Source organism: Lytechinus variegatus, chromosome 3, assembly GCF_018143015.1.
Source record: "Lytechinus variegatus isolate NC3 chromosome 3, Lvar_3.0, whole genome shotgun sequence".
In the NCBI taxonomy this organism is placed as follows: Eukaryota; Metazoa; Echinodermata; class Echinoidea; order Temnopleuroida; family Toxopneustidae; genus Lytechinus; species Lytechinus variegatus.
The window spans coordinates 18,648,021-18,665,431 of NC_054742.1; the positions used below are offsets into that span (position 1 = coordinate 18,648,021).

A 17,411-nucleotide genomic window follows, 5' to 3' on the forward strand; every position below is an offset into this window, starting at 1 on the left:
CCAATTTGGGGGGTCTGTTGAATTACAATCAAAACTTTAAAAGTTTTTGGATCTGATTCATTAAACTTGGACATACATGTAAGGGTAATCAAGTATCATTGAACATCCGTGCGCATTTTAGGTCACATGACCATGGTCAAAGGTCAATGAACTTTGGCCATAATGGGGGTATCTGTTGAATTACCATCATAACTTTTCAAGTTTATTGATCTGACTTTTGAAACTTGGACATAAGAGTAATCAAGTATCACTGAATATCCTGTGCAAGTTTCATGTCACATGATCAAGGTCAAAGGACATGTGAGGTCAATGAATTTTAGCGACATTGGGGGTATTTGTTGAATTACCATTCTATCTCTGTAAGTGTATTGGTCTAATTCATAAAACATGGAAATAAGAGTAACCAAGTATCACTAAACATCTTGTGCGAGTTAGTAGTTTTCAAAGTCAGCACTGCTGCTATGTTGAATCGCGTGATGCAGGTGAGACGGCCAGAGGCATTCCACTTGTTGCTTAGCTTGTAATTATCTTTCATTAACCAGCCACATGTTTGATGGACTATGTTATGCTCAGTATTAGCTGTACAAGATTATACAAGTAGACTACTAGTACTATCTGCAGTGGTAACTGAATACAAAATTGTTAGGTTGATAACCTTTTCATTACAAGTAAATAACAGAAGTCGATGCTTTATCAGTACATCACTTTGTTTGTACCGGTATTTGATAAGTTAAATCATATATGCATGTAATAAAATCATCTATTGGTCTGTTTTCATTTCAGTTAAAAGAGGATCTTGAACTGAGCGTAGCCCCTTATACAAGATGTCAGAGAATATTTTAGAATGGCGTCGCAGATGGACCCCTGATTTCTCTGTAGCTCCATGGCTACCATTTACTATTGAGGGAAATCATCTTCTTGTTAAAAGCCTGTTTACCCAGACATCATTCACTGTTCTTGTGTATGACTATACAACCATGTGGATAGAACAAGGCAATAGAGAGGTTGTCCTCAACACTGCAAAGGTATTTTTGTAATTGATATTTTTTTGTTAAATTTTAAACAGCATTCAAAATAGGAGTATTTGAACATGTAGATAATAATCTAAGTTTGTACATCATGATGACTTAGAAGTAATATGTAGCCTACTGTAAGGTTGTGCAATCAGAGCTACCAAGTCTCACGCATTATGCGTGAGACTCAAGCATTTTGGCTCTTGTTCATCCCCTCAAATCTCTGTCTCACGCAACTATCACAGCCTATCCCCATATGGTCATGCGTCATGAGCTCGCCCCCCAAAAAGGGTGGTGCTGTTACACATTTTGGCTTCGTGCTATAGTAATTCTTAATTATTTTCAAAACCATTGAGGCTATTCCAATGAATTTAGTATCATTTTAAAGCTGACACATATTTGAATGACAGTTATTGTTAGCACTAAACTTGCATCAATTACAAAAAAAAACACTTCCTACAATTCTGAGGGGATGAAAATACTGCTCAGTATTAAGGCAAATCATCAAAATTATTAACTGACAAAGGTTAATGACCTTCAAACATCCAGAAAATGTGTTAAGAATTTTAGAAGGTTTAGCATTATTTTCTTAAAAGCACCAAGTTTGTACATCTTCACTGATGTCTTATTCATGTATACATATTTCACTAAATACACACACTGACATTAATCAATAAGTGTCTGTGAGAAATGGTCAAATGGACATAACCTACCTCAAATGTATAATCATACCAAAGGACTGCATATTAATATTTTGGCTTTGAACTCATCAAAACCCGCCATGGCTTTAAACTATCAAACACACACTATGTGGATATACATGTAATGTGTGCAATTGCACTTTAAAAACTTCTTTCATGAAGCTGCAGTAGTTATATAAATTTATGTATGTTTGTACATACAGCATCTGCAAACTTTGTTTCAGTCTTTACTCCTGAACCTATAGACATTGTCTCTTGCATGTCATCAATCACTTGGCAGATCATTGTAATAAGAGCCTCGGTAAGCAAATTGTGTACATGTAACTTACATTTCAGTTGTTACTTTTCCTTTGAATACATGTAGTTTATGTACCTGCATGTACCATCAATTCCTTTTAAAATGTTAATAACTTATAAATTCTGATGTACAAGGCAAAGAAAACCCAACAAATGTTGGTATTGCAAGCATTACAACACCTGATATAAAGTATACGATTCCTGAAATGCATGATTTTGGGGGGCTAAAGTCGGGGTCCATTTTCAGATCATTAATTAAACATGAACCCTACACAATTATATATTGTTAGAAAGGTCTGAATGTGGTCTGTCATAATATAGCATTATTTTTGTCATAGGGGACGACAAAAAATTTTATGACAAAAACCATGAGATTAAAAAAATATCAGAATTTCCCTATTCAAGACCATGTAAATTGTTGCCTTACACCTAATGCTGTTTTTAAGTGCAGATTTTGATTCCTTGTGCAATTTCCTTTCAGAAAATGTATACTTTTGCTATCATAGGGTGTATACTTTGTCAGATAAATGTTTTTAAAGTTGAAAGTGCATCGCGAAAGCAAAAATCACCATGTAACGCAAAAGGGGCGACCTCATGACGCATGACCATATACATTGTACACAATGTATGTGATCTCACTCACATTCACAGAAAACCACACGCATAGCTGGTCTTTGAACTTGGCATCTCTGTGCAATGGATATGTCTTATGATATAACCCTAAAGCTTTAACATAAAAGTGCTTAAGTTCAAAAGGTAAGAGATGAATGGATTATTTTCATATTAATTAATGTACTGCATTTTTTTTAAAATTCTTAATATTTACCTTGTCAAAATACTATGGAATCCGCTGGATCATGTGAAGATAATGGGTCATGCAGTCGTTCTTGGCCACATAAGCCAAGCACTTGAGCGTTGATCATAGGACTGATTTGTGATTATCTTGAAAAGCATTCAAACTATGCCTATTTTTTATATAGTTCATATTATTACCCGTATCAGACATCTGAGCTGGTCATTTACAAAACCGTATTGCCCTAGATTCATAAATATCGGGAAGGGATATGTATATTATTTGTATTTTCCTCGGTCTCAATGCGCATATTTACTTTGCATGCAGAGACGACGCAAAATATACGTTTGTATTTTCCCTGGTCTCACATCCGGGCATTTGAGGATGCGTATAAACAGATACGCTTCATAAGGATCTGCGCACCAACAATATACGTCATAATAAAGACATCACTGGATCCGAGCGCTTGCAAGTACGTCATAATGGTACAGTGCAGAGCCTAGACCCTTATATTAACATGACACAATAGAACTATTTTAAAAAGAAATATCACCATTATCATGATTTTTGCTCTAGATATATCTGATTTGGATGATAATAAAAATATTGACTGGCTCTTCTTTTGGGGAACATCAAATATATTGCCCTTAAATGACCCATATTGCCCTCGTCTAAAGACTCGGGCCAATATGACTCTTTTGCTGGCAATATATTTGATGTTCCCCTCAAGGCCAGTCAATATTATATAAATATACTACTCTCCTTGTGCTAAAAGGATAATATACTGTAGGTATACACCTAAGATATCTATGCACATCTTAAATTGTCCATGTTTAACTCTGGTGACCATAATGATTGGGCTGTATTTAATCAATACTCCTTGGTCCCTATTTCTATGTCTAATGTGTATATGATTTTTAAAAGTGATATATTTCGAACATTTTTATGTTTATCTAAACAGGTATGTAATCCAAGTGTAGAGGCTCCTCTCAGTGAACTATTGCAGCATCTAAGTGATCTCCTTCAAGAAGTTAAACAATCTGTAAAGTACAACTTGGAGTACAAGGAAAAGGACAGAACAAAAGAACGATTGAAGATTCATTTGACATCTAAGTTACCTCAAGGAGTGCCTTTCAAATGGACACTTTCTCTCTCAAAAGCTACTGATGAAATGGTATATAAATGTGGTATTTCGTCTCACTGAGTGCACTTGAATTAGACATTTTCATTAATTCATTATTTTCACATTTTGAAATAATAGTTTTATAACTTTATAAACCCTGATTCTTTAAAAAAATATATTTTTTCATGTGATTACTATCAGACTATTGTTTGTTGTGAAATGGGGGAAGGGTGTTGTGACAAGTAAGGAAAAAAAGATAATAACACACCTACTATTACACCTGGCTGTAACAACCAGCTTGCTTGGTGTTTCATGATGTGTTTTGGGGGGTATGTTGCGTTTTTGTCTCGCCTGCATAGCAGAATTTTTTAAATGTCATCATTACATAGAAAGTATTTGAGCCTAGTTCATTAAACTTGGTCATAATGTTTATCAAGTATTACTGAACATCCTGCAAGAGTCTGATGTCACATGACCAAGGTCAAAGGTAATGTAGGGTCAATGAACTTAGACCAAGTCGGTGGAATCAACATCAAAATCTTAACTAAATTTAAGCTTTTGAAATGTCATCATAACTTAAAAATTACCAGTATATGGGCCTAGTTCATGAAACGTGGACATAAGTTTGATAAAGTATTACTTAAAACCATGCCTGAGTTTCAGGTCACCCAACCAAGGTCAAAGGTCATTTAGGGACAATGAATTTTGGCCATGTTGGGGGTATTTTTTTATTTCCATCATAACTTTGACTTTTTTGGATCTGGTTTGTGAAACCAACATTGCCAATCAACATCCTTTGTCAGTTTTAGGTCACATTGCCAAGGTCAAAGGTTATTTAGGGTCAATGAACTTAGATTATGTTGTGGGAATTAGTTAAATTGCCATCATAATTTGAGAGTTTATAGATAAAGTTAATGAAACTTGCATTGCATATACATTTAAGAGCAATTAAAGGGGAATCCAACCCAAATAAAAACTTGTTTTTATAAGGAAAAGAAAAATCAGACAAGTTGATTGGTGGAAGTTTGAACAATATTGGACAAACAACAAGAAAATTATGATTTTTTAAAAGTTGTAAATATTGGTAATCACTATAACCATGGAGACTTCAAATTGGCCGCATATGGGATGTGATAGTGATGTAAGGCAAGGACTACTCTTCCATGTACTCCAATACACATTATGGCTAAAATGTCATTTTTCCCAAAAGTTTTATTTCAAATTATATTTTTCTTTCACGAGGGCATAAAACAATATACTCCCTGGGTTATATTTAGATTACTGCCCCAGGGGAATGGGTACTTAGGAGAAAACCACAAATCCCTGATAATAAAGTACATGGCCTATGGGAAAGTTGTCCTTGCCCCTTGTCATAATTTACTTACTCAGTTGCCAATTTGAAATCTACATAGTATTAGTGATCTCAATTTTAAAGCAGCTATAACTTCCTTATTGCTTGTCCGATTTCTTTTAAACTTTCACCATTCTGTTTAATTTATTTTTCTCCTTCCCAACACAACTTTTATGACCAAGGCTGGATTCCCCTTTAAGTATCAGAAAACATCCTGTGCAAGTTTCAGGTCACATGACCAAGGTCAAAGGTCATTTAGGTTCAATGAACTTTGGCCATGTTGGAGGTATTTGCTGAATTGCCATCATTTGGAAAGTTGAAGATCTAGTTAATGAAACTTAGGCATTAGAGTAATATTAAGTATTATTGAACATCCTGCTTGAAATTCATGTCACATGACCAAGGTCAAAGGTCATTTAGGTTAGGGTCAATGAAGATAGTATTTTATTTTCATATGGATTGGGGGGTTGTGAATAGCTATTCAATAGTTGTTTTGCAAAGTCAGCACTGCTGCAATAATGAATGGCATAATGGCATTAATGCAGGCGAGACTGCCAGAGGCGTTCCATATGTAATTACTAAATATTTCATTGGCATGTTTTGCATGAAATTTGTGCCTGTGGCAAATATGATTTCACAATTAATTACATTTTATTGATAAAAGCAATGTGATTTATTATAGAATAGAGGGAGAAAATAATTTTTTTTAAATCCTTTACAAAGTCTTTGTAATTCCTAACACATATTTATTGCACAGCTCATGTAGTTGTAAAGGTTTATGAATGATTTTTGCTTGTAATTTCATTTTGGCTATTTTTCTTGTTGTGGCTATTTTTATTTTGGATCAAAAGAAATCAATCAGAACTTCTGACTTAAATATTGTTTTAAACAAAACATGGTATCTGAAATCACACTAGAAATGTTGAATTAATTAACATTTAGTATAGAAATATTATCATGATGTGAACTTATGTCTGTGTATGTTATTTATTGTCTAGGCTGCTTCACATCTCACCAATCCACTTCTCATCTTGGTTTCAGAGCTGATGAGAAGAGAGAAAGAGTTACACAGACTCATAAAGAAAAAAGATGATGAGATTGAAGACTACAAAATGGCAGGAGCAAAGGTCTCAAGAAGTAAATATGGATTGTAGATATGTAGTAATAAAGAGTCATGAATGTAGAGATTTAGGAGTAATTTAGGACAAGAATCAAGTGTTTACAAGGTACCACTTTAATGTAGTCTAGTGCTTCTTTCAAGGAACAAAGAATTGTTCAAATTCTGTCATTTTGTGTGTTGCCACTCCACCTGCAGGCATTAAACTTTATTTGATTTGCTAGTTCTTGTAAAGAAAGGGAGAAAGTATGCCAGTGTATGTCATTCCTTATATTATCTATTCTAAAATGATATACAAATCAAATAGAATGATAAATCAATCAAAAGTAACTCTAAGGCCTCCATCCATGTGTAGAAGAAAAAAAAATGATTGAGTGCCTTGTTGTTACCTTTTGGATTGATAAGTACATAAAAACATAAAAATAGGGGAGTAGTTAGTTATCTTTTTCAGCCGCACAAAATCTATTTTCATATAAATTGTTTATTGTGCTTGTTTTAGCAATGATTTATCTATGAATATATTACCGAGAAGTTTGTCAGGAATATGAACTAGACAAAATTTGCTTTATTTTAAGATCTATCCTTGTGATTTATTTAAAGAAATAAAATTTAGTTAATGCCTTAAGGTCTATATGTCACCAGATAAGGGGTTTTAATGACAATGAGATTTAAACTAGGTTTCCTTATTTTCAGAGAATAAACTGACTCCGGTATTTGAAGGGAAATCATTTAACCAGGATATGATCGGATCAAAGGTGAGTGATTGTATTTCTTACTATTTTTAACATTTTCAAGAATGTGGTACACTATGATGAATTACATGTGATGGAGGAGGATTGAATTCAGAGCATTAGAGTTAATGAAAATGATTTGTTCTTAATAAAAAAAAAATTATTTTAGAAAATTTATTCTTTAGGAAAGCCTTGGTCTTTGGTTTACCATTTTGCAATAAGATCATTTTTTTTTCCTTTTTACAAGACTTAAGATGTTGACATATGTTTATCCTGCTTATTGTTTAAGATTAACCTATCCATCATATTTTATTTTGTTGAAACTGTCCTTTAAAGATGTGTTAAATTAAAAAAAAATGTGCATTCTTTACATGTAAATATTTTCCATCATCATTAATCATTATCTTTCAGGTAGTATGATTAATGAAGAACAATGACACTGTGTTGAATGCCATTGAATTATTTGATAGTTCTAGCATTGCTCTCAGCTGGACTTCCAACTGATACATAATAGTTTGTGAAGTGTTGGTTAGAATATTTTAATACTTAGTACACAGATTGACATAGTTTCCTTGATGTAAAGTATTACATTGTAACTACTAATGAAATATCTGTATTAATATTGCTCCTGATATAGGCATTTAGAACAGAGATTGTAAACAATGGTGAGAGAGCTTTCATTGATCAAGGGCAAGACCTCTACAAAGAAGTAATGATCACTAGAGCATGGTTGAAACGACCTTTAGATGCAGGTAGGTAATTTTAAACACAGTGGCCCGTATTCTGAAGTCGGGTTTAACTTAAACTCAGGTTTAACCCTAAAAAGACTGGGGGGGGGGCTGATTCAGCCCCCCCCTCGACATTTTTCGTGATAAATCCGCCGCGCGAAATTTTTTGACCGCGTCGCTCGCTGACTTTTTACTTTCAAGTCTCGCGCAACTTTTGAGACCAAAATTGTGACCCCCGGGTACGCGGTTCCAAAATTACGCAACATTTCGTAAGTGCATGCAGACCCCAAATTACTCAAAAACGTGAATTTGTGTACAAATCCAATGCAAATAGTGTTCTTAACCAAAATTCATAAATGTATCATTATTTTTCCTTTTACTGCTTAAAATCAATTAATTTTATCTTTTTTATGGTCAAAATAAAGTCCCCGACAATTTCCATTGAAAAAACAATAAAAAACAAAAAGTCGAAAAACAATGAAATACATAAGAAATTTAGAAAACAATAGAATACATAAGAAAATAAAAGTGATTTTGAATTTTTTTTTAAATCAATTTGATCAGATGCCTATCTAGAGTGTGTGAAACAAAAATTAGCATTTCAGGGGCATTATTTTATTAATTAGAGCAAACTTATGATTTTACGCATAAATTAGCATAATTAATGAGACATGAGATTTTTTGCAGAATTTGATGTTATAGTTTTGTAGATAATGCCATGGGTAACGCGTGTGCCAATTTTCGTCGCGATCGCGCGATCGACGGCCGAGATCATAGGGGGGGGCTGAATCAGCCCCCCCCCAGTCTTCTTTGGCGTCGAAATAGCCCAGTCTAGTTAGGGTTAAAGTTGTGGTTTAAGTATAGCGAGCCAATTGTTACATAAATCACTAACAGTAAAGATATCATTCTTCAGCTCATTTGGCTCTCAAATGATTCATAATTGTTTAGGAAGTATAAAAAGATTATTGGCTTCACCATCAATGAATCAGGAAAGAGCACAGTAAACATGTAAGAAACAAACAACTTAATAACAAATTTGATACTTTTGGCTTCCCATACTTAAACCACAACTTTAAACCTTAGTTTAACTTAAACCCGACTTCAGAATACGGGCCAGTAAGTATAGATAGTAAATTTCTTTCGACAACATTATTGGAAATTCTGTATCCTTCACATGAATCTATTAAACTTTCATGTATTTTAGACTTTTACTGACTGGTTGCATTTATATATTGCCATCATATTTCGACTGAAATCCTTGATATTGTTTGGCTGTTGTGCGTTCATTGTTGCTATGTTATAGTTACCAGTCCATAATACTAAATTTTATGCAACAGAACCCTTTTGTCCTTGTAAACCATTGAAATTCTTCACAATATATCACTTAGCTTTTTTATGCTACAGGGCAATTTCATAAAATATGTACTTCTGGGGAGCGTTTTATGAAAGGACTTGTCAGATGATTTATCCAACAAGTAGGCCTACCTTTTTTATACGCCCGTCTTGACGGGACGTATTATAGTATCACGCTCGGTGTCCGTCTGTCTGTCTGTCCGTCCGTCCATTAACTTTTCCTTGTAAACGTGATAACTTCAGTTTGACTTGACCTAGGCTCATATAATTTGGTAGGTATAATACTATCATGGATCCAAGGAAGCCTATTGATGTTAAGGTCAAAAGGTCAAGGTCACAGTGACCTATTTTCATTGTGCCCTTCTGTAGTCCTTGTAAATGCGATAACTTTAGTTGAACTTAACCGAGGCTCATATAATTTGGTGTGTATGATACTTGCATGGATCTCAGGAAGCCTATTGGTTTTGATGTCAAAAGGTCAAAGGTGGAAGTCACAGTGACCTATTTTCATTGTAGTCTTCTGCACTCCTTATAAACACGATAGCTTAAGTTGAATTTGAGCTAGGCTCATATAATTTGGTGTGTATGTTACTAGCATTGATCCCAGGAAGCCTTTGATGTCAAAGGTCAAAGGTGAAGTTTGACTTAACCTAGGCTCATATAATTTGGTAGGTATAATACTATCATGGATCCAAGGAAGCCTATTGATGTTAAGGTCAAAAGGTCAAGGTCACAGTGACCTATTTTCATTGTGCCCTTCTGTAGTCCTTGTAAATGCGATAACTTTAGTTGAACTTAACCGAGGCTCATATAATTTGGTGTGTATGATACTTGCATGGATCTCAGGAAGCCTATTGGTTTTGATGTCAAAAGGTCAAAGGTGGAAGTCACAGTGACCTATTTTCATTGTAGTCTTCTGCACTCCTTATAAACACGATAGCTTAAGTTGAATTTGAGCTAGGCTCATATAATTTGGTGTGTATGTTACTAGCATTGATCCCAGGAAGCCTTTGATGTCAAAGGTCAAAGGTGAAGTAGCCATCTTCCACTTTCCTTGCTTGACCGATTGCTCCACGTTACAGATGGGCGTATTATGTGCTCGCCTTAGCGACACTCTTGTTATATGACAGTTACTATGGTAACAGTGCCTTACAGCCAATCCTTATCAAGGAAAGTTGTCAGACCTGACAACTTGTTGGAAGAAAATGTAGATAAAATTCTTCCCTGACCCCCAATATGTGGGAATTTCGTGAAATTTCTGTCTCTGATTTCTGGTTCTTATGACAGTCTGTAATGCTCTAAAATGACATTGACTTGGTCAGTTTATGAAGTGAAGTAAAACTTGAGAAAAATGTGGGTTCAATGTACAAAAAGGTTGATTATGTTGCCATCAAAACCAAGCAGAAAGTTGTATTTGCACAAATCTATGTAGCATATGTCTTGTAATGCAACTAACCAAGCCTATATGTTATCTTGTCTCTCTGTCATGCAGAGGAAGTTAGTGACGATGAAATACCTGATGAGGATGCTGACCCTCATAATGCTGCTCCTGCATGGGTGTCACGTCTACCAGGTTCATTGGTTGGTGATGTGTCTTCTGATACCTTGTCACCTGTTAAATCATCTCCTTCTAAATCTCCTATGAAACCATCTCCTGGAGAATCTGCACAGGTGATTATTGTTAGATTCAGATTTCCTATATGAAATGGTATCAGATCATTATACTTACTATTACTACAAAACATTATTGCAAATATATTGACAGATGCAGTGAAATGTTTGAGGGAACATGATAAAGGTCAGTCTAATTATAGAATTATTTATTTGAAGTATTTTTTAATTGAACTTGGGGAATTTTATCAAACTGCTGTACACTGCATTTTACTGGAATAGAAAAATTAATGGAAGCCTAAATCTGTCATTTAGTAACTGAGAATATATTGACTGGAGTTCATGTTGCTATGTATAGCTTCCTGCAGTATGAGCAGTAAGTATTAATAAGACTATGAGAGACATGTTTGATTTTTGTCTTGTCTGCATAGCAGAAGCGAGACATAGGCACCACTTTTCTAATGGTGGTGTCAACATTAAGTTTTTCAACAATTAGTTTTTTTTAGCTCATCCGATGAGCTTATGCCGTGGCGTGGCGTCCGTCGTCTGTCGTTCGTCCACAATTTCAAAATGCTACTACTTCGCCATTTCAAGTCCGCTTTTCAATTCTGTTTGCTTTATATGATAGCACTAGGTGGGGCATTCAAAACTTCTACACAGAATTTTTAAATTCATTAAATATGCTAATTTATGCGCATTTTTCAAAATTCACTTTCATACTTTTTTATTTGTTAACCGATTTTGATTTTTTTCTTCCATCTGGTAGAGCTGCATGAGGTTCATCAAACTTGTACACAAAATTTTGAAATTTCGTCTGGAAAATTATTCTAGTTCATGCAAAATTTATTCAGAAATCACAAAAAGTGTTTTTTCTTCTTCATTTGTTGATCAATTTAAATTTTGTTTGCTATATATGATAGCATCGAGGTGGTGATACAAAATTTAAACATAGAATTTTGAAACTCATTGAATCTGCTATTTATTCATATATTTTCAAAACTCACAGAAATAACTTACTTATTTGTTGATTGATTTTGGTTATTTTTGTTCCATCTGAGAGCTACATTAGGTTCACCAAGATTCTACACAGAGTTTAGAAATTTTGACTAGATAATAATTAATACTTAATTCATATGAAATTTATTCATAGATCACAAAAAATGCTTCTATATCATTTCTTCATCAATATCAATTCTATATCCTCAATTTATGTCACCAATATAATTCACTACAGTGTCAACTGGGCTGAAATTAAAATTGTGTTAAATTGTGTTGCGAGAAGCCGAATGAGCTCCACATCATTGATGTGCTAGTTTAATGTCATCATAACCAAAAGGACCTATTTCCTAAAACTTCATATGCTTGGACATAGGGTCATCAGGCAAATGGATGAGTGTAATTCTAGGCCAAGGTTATTTGGGGGTTCGTAAACTGGTTCCAACTTCGAAAACTTAACGAAATGGTGCTGGTCAATATTTTATTTACTTAAACGTGGATACAAAAGTGTCAGGTATAACAAATTATACAAGTTTATTGTTCGGTCATTTGAGATCAATTAACTAATAAAACTATATTTTCTCCACTATTTGCAAAGTGTTTAATCAAATTAAATGAAACATGTGTGAGATGGTTACTGGATATTATAAATTATTACATCCATAATATGTTTCCTTGTCAAATATTTTTTTTCTCTAATTTTAGAAGATTAATCATTTTATCTGTTTTCCTATTCCACAAAGCTTATATATAAGTATTATCAAGGTCTCAGGCCAATTGGAGTTTCATTGCCCCTTCATGGCCTTGGGTTATTGCAATTCATATTCAATTGGTAAATGATGGAGTGAACGTGTCTCTTTTTAATGTCACAAGGTCAGCAGTCCTACTAAATTAAACTATGTTTTGAAGGAAAGACTGCCAGGGGTGTTCCTAATGTTTTATGTATAGTCAGCTCAGTTGTCAAAACACTTTACTACGTACTCGTGTTCCACTTTTCCACAAATAGATGCAATTTATTCCATGATGAATGTATGCCCTGCATTGATGTTATATTTCTTTCAGTGTTTTTCTTTTGTGTTCATCTTTTGCAGGACAATGAACTAAGAAGGAGAGAGGCATTGGAAAAGAGACTGGCAGAAGAAAAAGCAAAGTTGCAGACAAAGAAAAAGAAAAAGAAGCTTTTTTAATTATTCTAAGTCTATATAAATTAACTTTAAATACTTTATTTATACTTGTACTTAGAAATTTTTTAAGAAAGGGAAAATTTGGGATTTCTAAAATTGCCTGAAATGTATAAAAAATATTGCCATTTTGTGAGTATCTACCGGGGTATATCCACCATATTGAACAAAATGCATCATGTTATGTGGCAATGCTCTGAAGAATGTTACTGAATAGATTATGCATATCTATATAATGGTAATGTTCATCATCGGCAGCGGGGGGACGGGGGCAGTGCCATCCACAACTTTTCTCAATAGCATGCTTACTTAAACTTAAGTGCTGATAGTTTTGAAATAATCTGAACCTCTCAAAGCTTGCAAATTTTGTTGAAAATTACAGGGATTTGGAATAAAGCACAGCATTTATTGTACTTCTCAGATTTGTTATAGAAATTTCAGCTTTTAGATTAGTTTTTGTCATCTTTCATACAATTTGAAAGAAATTAAAGTGCTGCTAGCCTTAAAAGGGCAAATGAATACTTCTCCATTTGTGACATCTGGATTGGTCACAATTAAGTCTAGTTTGATCATCTGCAACATTGACATCACCTGGTATAAGTTGCCATTGACTGGGATCAGTTGAGCTTTGAATTTCGCCAACTGTGGTGGTCACAAACATCTTGAAAATCTTGAGATTCTTTTGCAGTCAAATCTTTGCTTGTATTACAAATGTGGCAAATCTAATGGGGTGAAATATACAAGCTACTTCACTCAGGATATCTCTTTTCGTCATTTTTGTTGACTGAACTCCATCCTCATTCTCCTTGACTTGTATGAAAATGTCGATATCTCCCAATCACTCCAAGCACCTTCTCATCACTGATTATATCGAACAGCTTGGGCTTACATCCATCTCATCTAGTTCTCTGGAAAAACTTTTGTTTGACATATCCATCCCTCACGGTGAACCCTTCATCTCCTAGTACCTTGTCAATGTCTTGACTTAGCTCCTCCACTTCAGTCACTGTAGCTACTGAGACACAAATATCCTCCATATATGTGTTTTATTTCAATGCACATGCTGCTATTGGATACTCCTCCCTTTCCTCATTGGTTTCCTCAGAGCCATCTGCACCAAAGCTGTGGCTTGGTTGATGCCAGAAAAGACTACTTTCATTGCATATACATCTGGTTTCTGTTCTTGCTTCATATTTCTCCAAAGGAAACAGTGAACATGTTGGTCAGTTTCTGGTATCATCACTCGATGTTACATCTTTGAGATGTCTGCACACAGGGCTACTTCATGCTCTCTAAATCTCAAAAGCTCCCCTAACAGACTGTGGAAGCATATTGGGTCAATTCTACCTGTAGTCTTTCATTGACAGCCCTGGACATTTTACTGAGGATTTGGACACAATTCTAATGGGCACGCTTTTCTTCTGACTATATGACTGTTGTCTACATCTGATGTCCTGTTCACTTCCTTTATCATGTAACTTTTTCTTATCAGATGCACTAGATCACAGAATCTTGAATCCTCTTCTTTCAGAGAGCAATTTTTTTTTATGTTGTTCACAATTGCATCTGTCACAAATCTAGGATCACCCAAATCGAATTGAGGTAAGCCTAGGCCGTATCATAATAATTGCTAATACCTCATTCAGATCTAATAATTTCCCTTGGAGACAAGTGCACAGTATTTTGATAGCTTCCTGTTTACTGTATATTCTGGTGGTGGAAATTAGATTCGAATGTAAAGTCATCTCTAATATTTCTGGTGAAACTTGAAAGTCCTGGTCTTTCCACTTAATCCGGCATGCATTAGCACCAGTTGTAGGGTTGGAAGATGCCAAATCACTGACTTTATGAGATGTGGGGCTTTTAGTACCATCCACAGCATTTTCCTGTGCTCCAGTTGAGATGCTTCAGCCTTAATAGATTTCATGAAATCCTTTACTTTTATCTGGATTTCTAAATACCCATTCTGGTAATCCTCCAACCAGGCATCTTCAATCTCAAATTGCTCGTCATCAATTACTGTTTCAGAACAAGCCTCATGTTTATCCTCCAATTCCTGATAGGCAACTTGCAAATTCTTATATCACTAGTTTACCTCGTCAACATAATTGTTGACATCCAAAAATTTGTGCAAGGTGTTGCTTAATTTGGCCTTTGCCGTCTGCCTCTGAATCCTGAGTTCTTATTAGGTTCAGTAGCCATGACTCGATCTTACCCTCATCTGCTGTTTATCCCCGGTCAGCATTGGTAGAAATTGAATGCAGTGGATAAGACACCCAAACCTGCGTGTTTCTGTGTGAGCTAACTTTAACTGTTTGTTTGTGTCATTCGGAGCGAAGGTCACCTGTGGTCTCTCTAAATAACAAATATAACTAGTTCTCACTTCATAATAGTCTCTTATGCTGCCTGAATAATGGTTGAATAATTCTGTCACAAATTACTATAAAATGCATGCCATTGAGACACCAATGAAGGAAAAGTCAGCTTTCAAACTCTCTTTTTATATTCATAAAGAAGAAAGTTATTATGAAAAGGCCACTGCAAAGGGCAACTCTTGAGATGCCCTCACATTCAAAATGTGATAAGACACTTTCATTTGTATACTCATTTATTTATATGATAGTGCAGATACTTCTTTGCAAGATAGAATTAATTCTGATCATTATGGTGTTTCCAAGAGCATAGTTAATTCTTTGATGCAGTTTAACCATGGACCTATTAGGTCCATGATTTAACAAACATTTCTCAACCACATTGAGAGAGTTTCATGTAGAATGCAATATTACAATTGAAGTTATGGAAAGTGAGGTGAAAGATTCTTAATTTTGTAGGAATTTTAACAAAATAAATCGTTTTCATTAATAAATGGATTTAATGATCTTTTTTACCATCTTTGTAACCCTATTCAGTACATTTAATGTAGGTTGAATAATGTATAGAGCGAACAAGTATGTTTAGAGATGTGATGGATAGAGTATTTGTATTATAGTCGAGTTGTCAATACAGCACTTACATTCCAGATTGATAAAGATGATGCATTTATAAAATTTTGAAGTTTAGTGCATTGATTGTGTTATTAAAAAAAAATCCAGCTTGAGTAAATATACAACAGAATGAAAATGGTTGGATACAGTTGAGTAAATAACCCTTCCTCGTCACCCTATTTATTTCAATGTGGCCTTTGTCAACAAATTTAAACTAATGTATTGACTATACATCTACCAAGAAAATCTAGCTTAACCCCAACTTCTCAATCATGAAAATTTACTTCACTTCATAAAAATGACATTTGAGTTGTGTCAAGTTCATCACACTTTTACTAAATACTTTGTATAATATAGTGATTGATCGGAATAAAAATGTACTTTTTTCAAATATTTGCATTGTTTCAGAGATTTTTGTTATCAGTGGTTTCCTTTCAGGTTTTGGTTGCTGAGAATTTGAAAATCTTGATCCAATTTTTACAAACACCTGAAAGAAAAACTTGCAGGTTATCACTAACCCTCGTGAATATTATAGTCTGTGATGCTCTTTCAGTCTTATGATTAACAACCCTGATTTGACCATTGTGGTAGGGAAACTCATCTGAATTACATACTTTATGAGCAATAGTCCTTATAGCTTTATGAATAGTGACCCATTTCTGTTGTATAAATAGCGGACATTTTGATAGGAGCTTCCATGTTCATGACTAATTGTCTTCATACTAGTGGTCATTAAGACAAGGTGATTTACCTTGTACATTATCAATTACTATCTTTTGATTTGAAAGGGTTTACTTGTGATAGACTGTTTCTGCCCCTCACTGCGTGTATGGGAAAGGATTATGAAATATCAAACATTTTTAAGATTAAAACTTGGTTTAAAATATATTAATGAATTGTTTGCATCATATGTACATGAACGTCGATAATGATTGAGAGAGGAAGAGATTGATGAAGTGTTCTATGATAGACAACTCAATATAAATGATTAATATCCCGGTTAATATCCTGTCCGGGGTTCTACTTCAATCTTCATTCAATTCTCGATATAAACGATGGTTGCTCCTCCAGTTATATATGTTAATTATTTGATATGATTTGAAAAAACCAATATGATTGAAACTAAATAGGGGAAGGCGGGGTAAGTTGAGCATAGGGGCAAGTTGAGCCACCAGCCCCAGGCCAATAATGAATGAGTCAGACATTGTGGTGGTGTCATGTATTGATGACCCATATCATAACCCCTTACCCCACCACATTGTTTTCAACTTTGAAACAAAAAGTAGTTTTTTAGAGGGAAAAATATGAATTTCAGCCAAAAAAGTAAAAAAGAGTGTGAAATAGATAAGTGCTTTATAAACACACACGTCTTTAGATATAATAAAGACATGATACAAACATTATTACTCCAGGTATGGATCTTCATTCCTGT

The 17,411-nt window shown here is 34.5% G+C and overlaps 1 protein-coding gene across 2 annotated transcripts in view; it reads left to right on the forward strand.

Annotated features, from left to right (window-relative positions):
* LOC121410393 (non-homologous end-joining factor 1-like) overlaps positions 1 to 16,372 on the forward strand; it is a 25,673-nt gene extending 9,301 nt beyond the window's left edge. For both annotated transcript variants that reach the window (XM_041602445.1, XM_041602446.1), the window contains exons 2-8: positions 784 to 1,025; positions 3,766 to 3,978; positions 6,277 to 6,415; positions 7,089 to 7,150; positions 7,764 to 7,878; positions 10,700 to 10,878; positions 12,906 to 16,372. In XM_041602445.1, coding sequence (XP_041458379.1) covers positions 825 to 1,025; positions 3,766 to 3,978; positions 6,277 to 6,415; positions 7,089 to 7,150; positions 7,764 to 7,878; positions 10,700 to 10,878; positions 12,906 to 13,001 — 1,005 coding nt within the window. In that variant the 5' untranslated portion in view covers positions 784 to 824 and the 3' untranslated portion in view covers positions 13,002 to 16,372. The remainder of the gene's footprint in view (positions 1 to 783; positions 1,026 to 3,765; positions 3,979 to 6,276; positions 6,416 to 7,088; positions 7,151 to 7,763; positions 7,879 to 10,699; positions 10,879 to 12,905) is intronic.
* Positions 16,373 to 17,411: the final 1,039 nt, after the last annotated feature.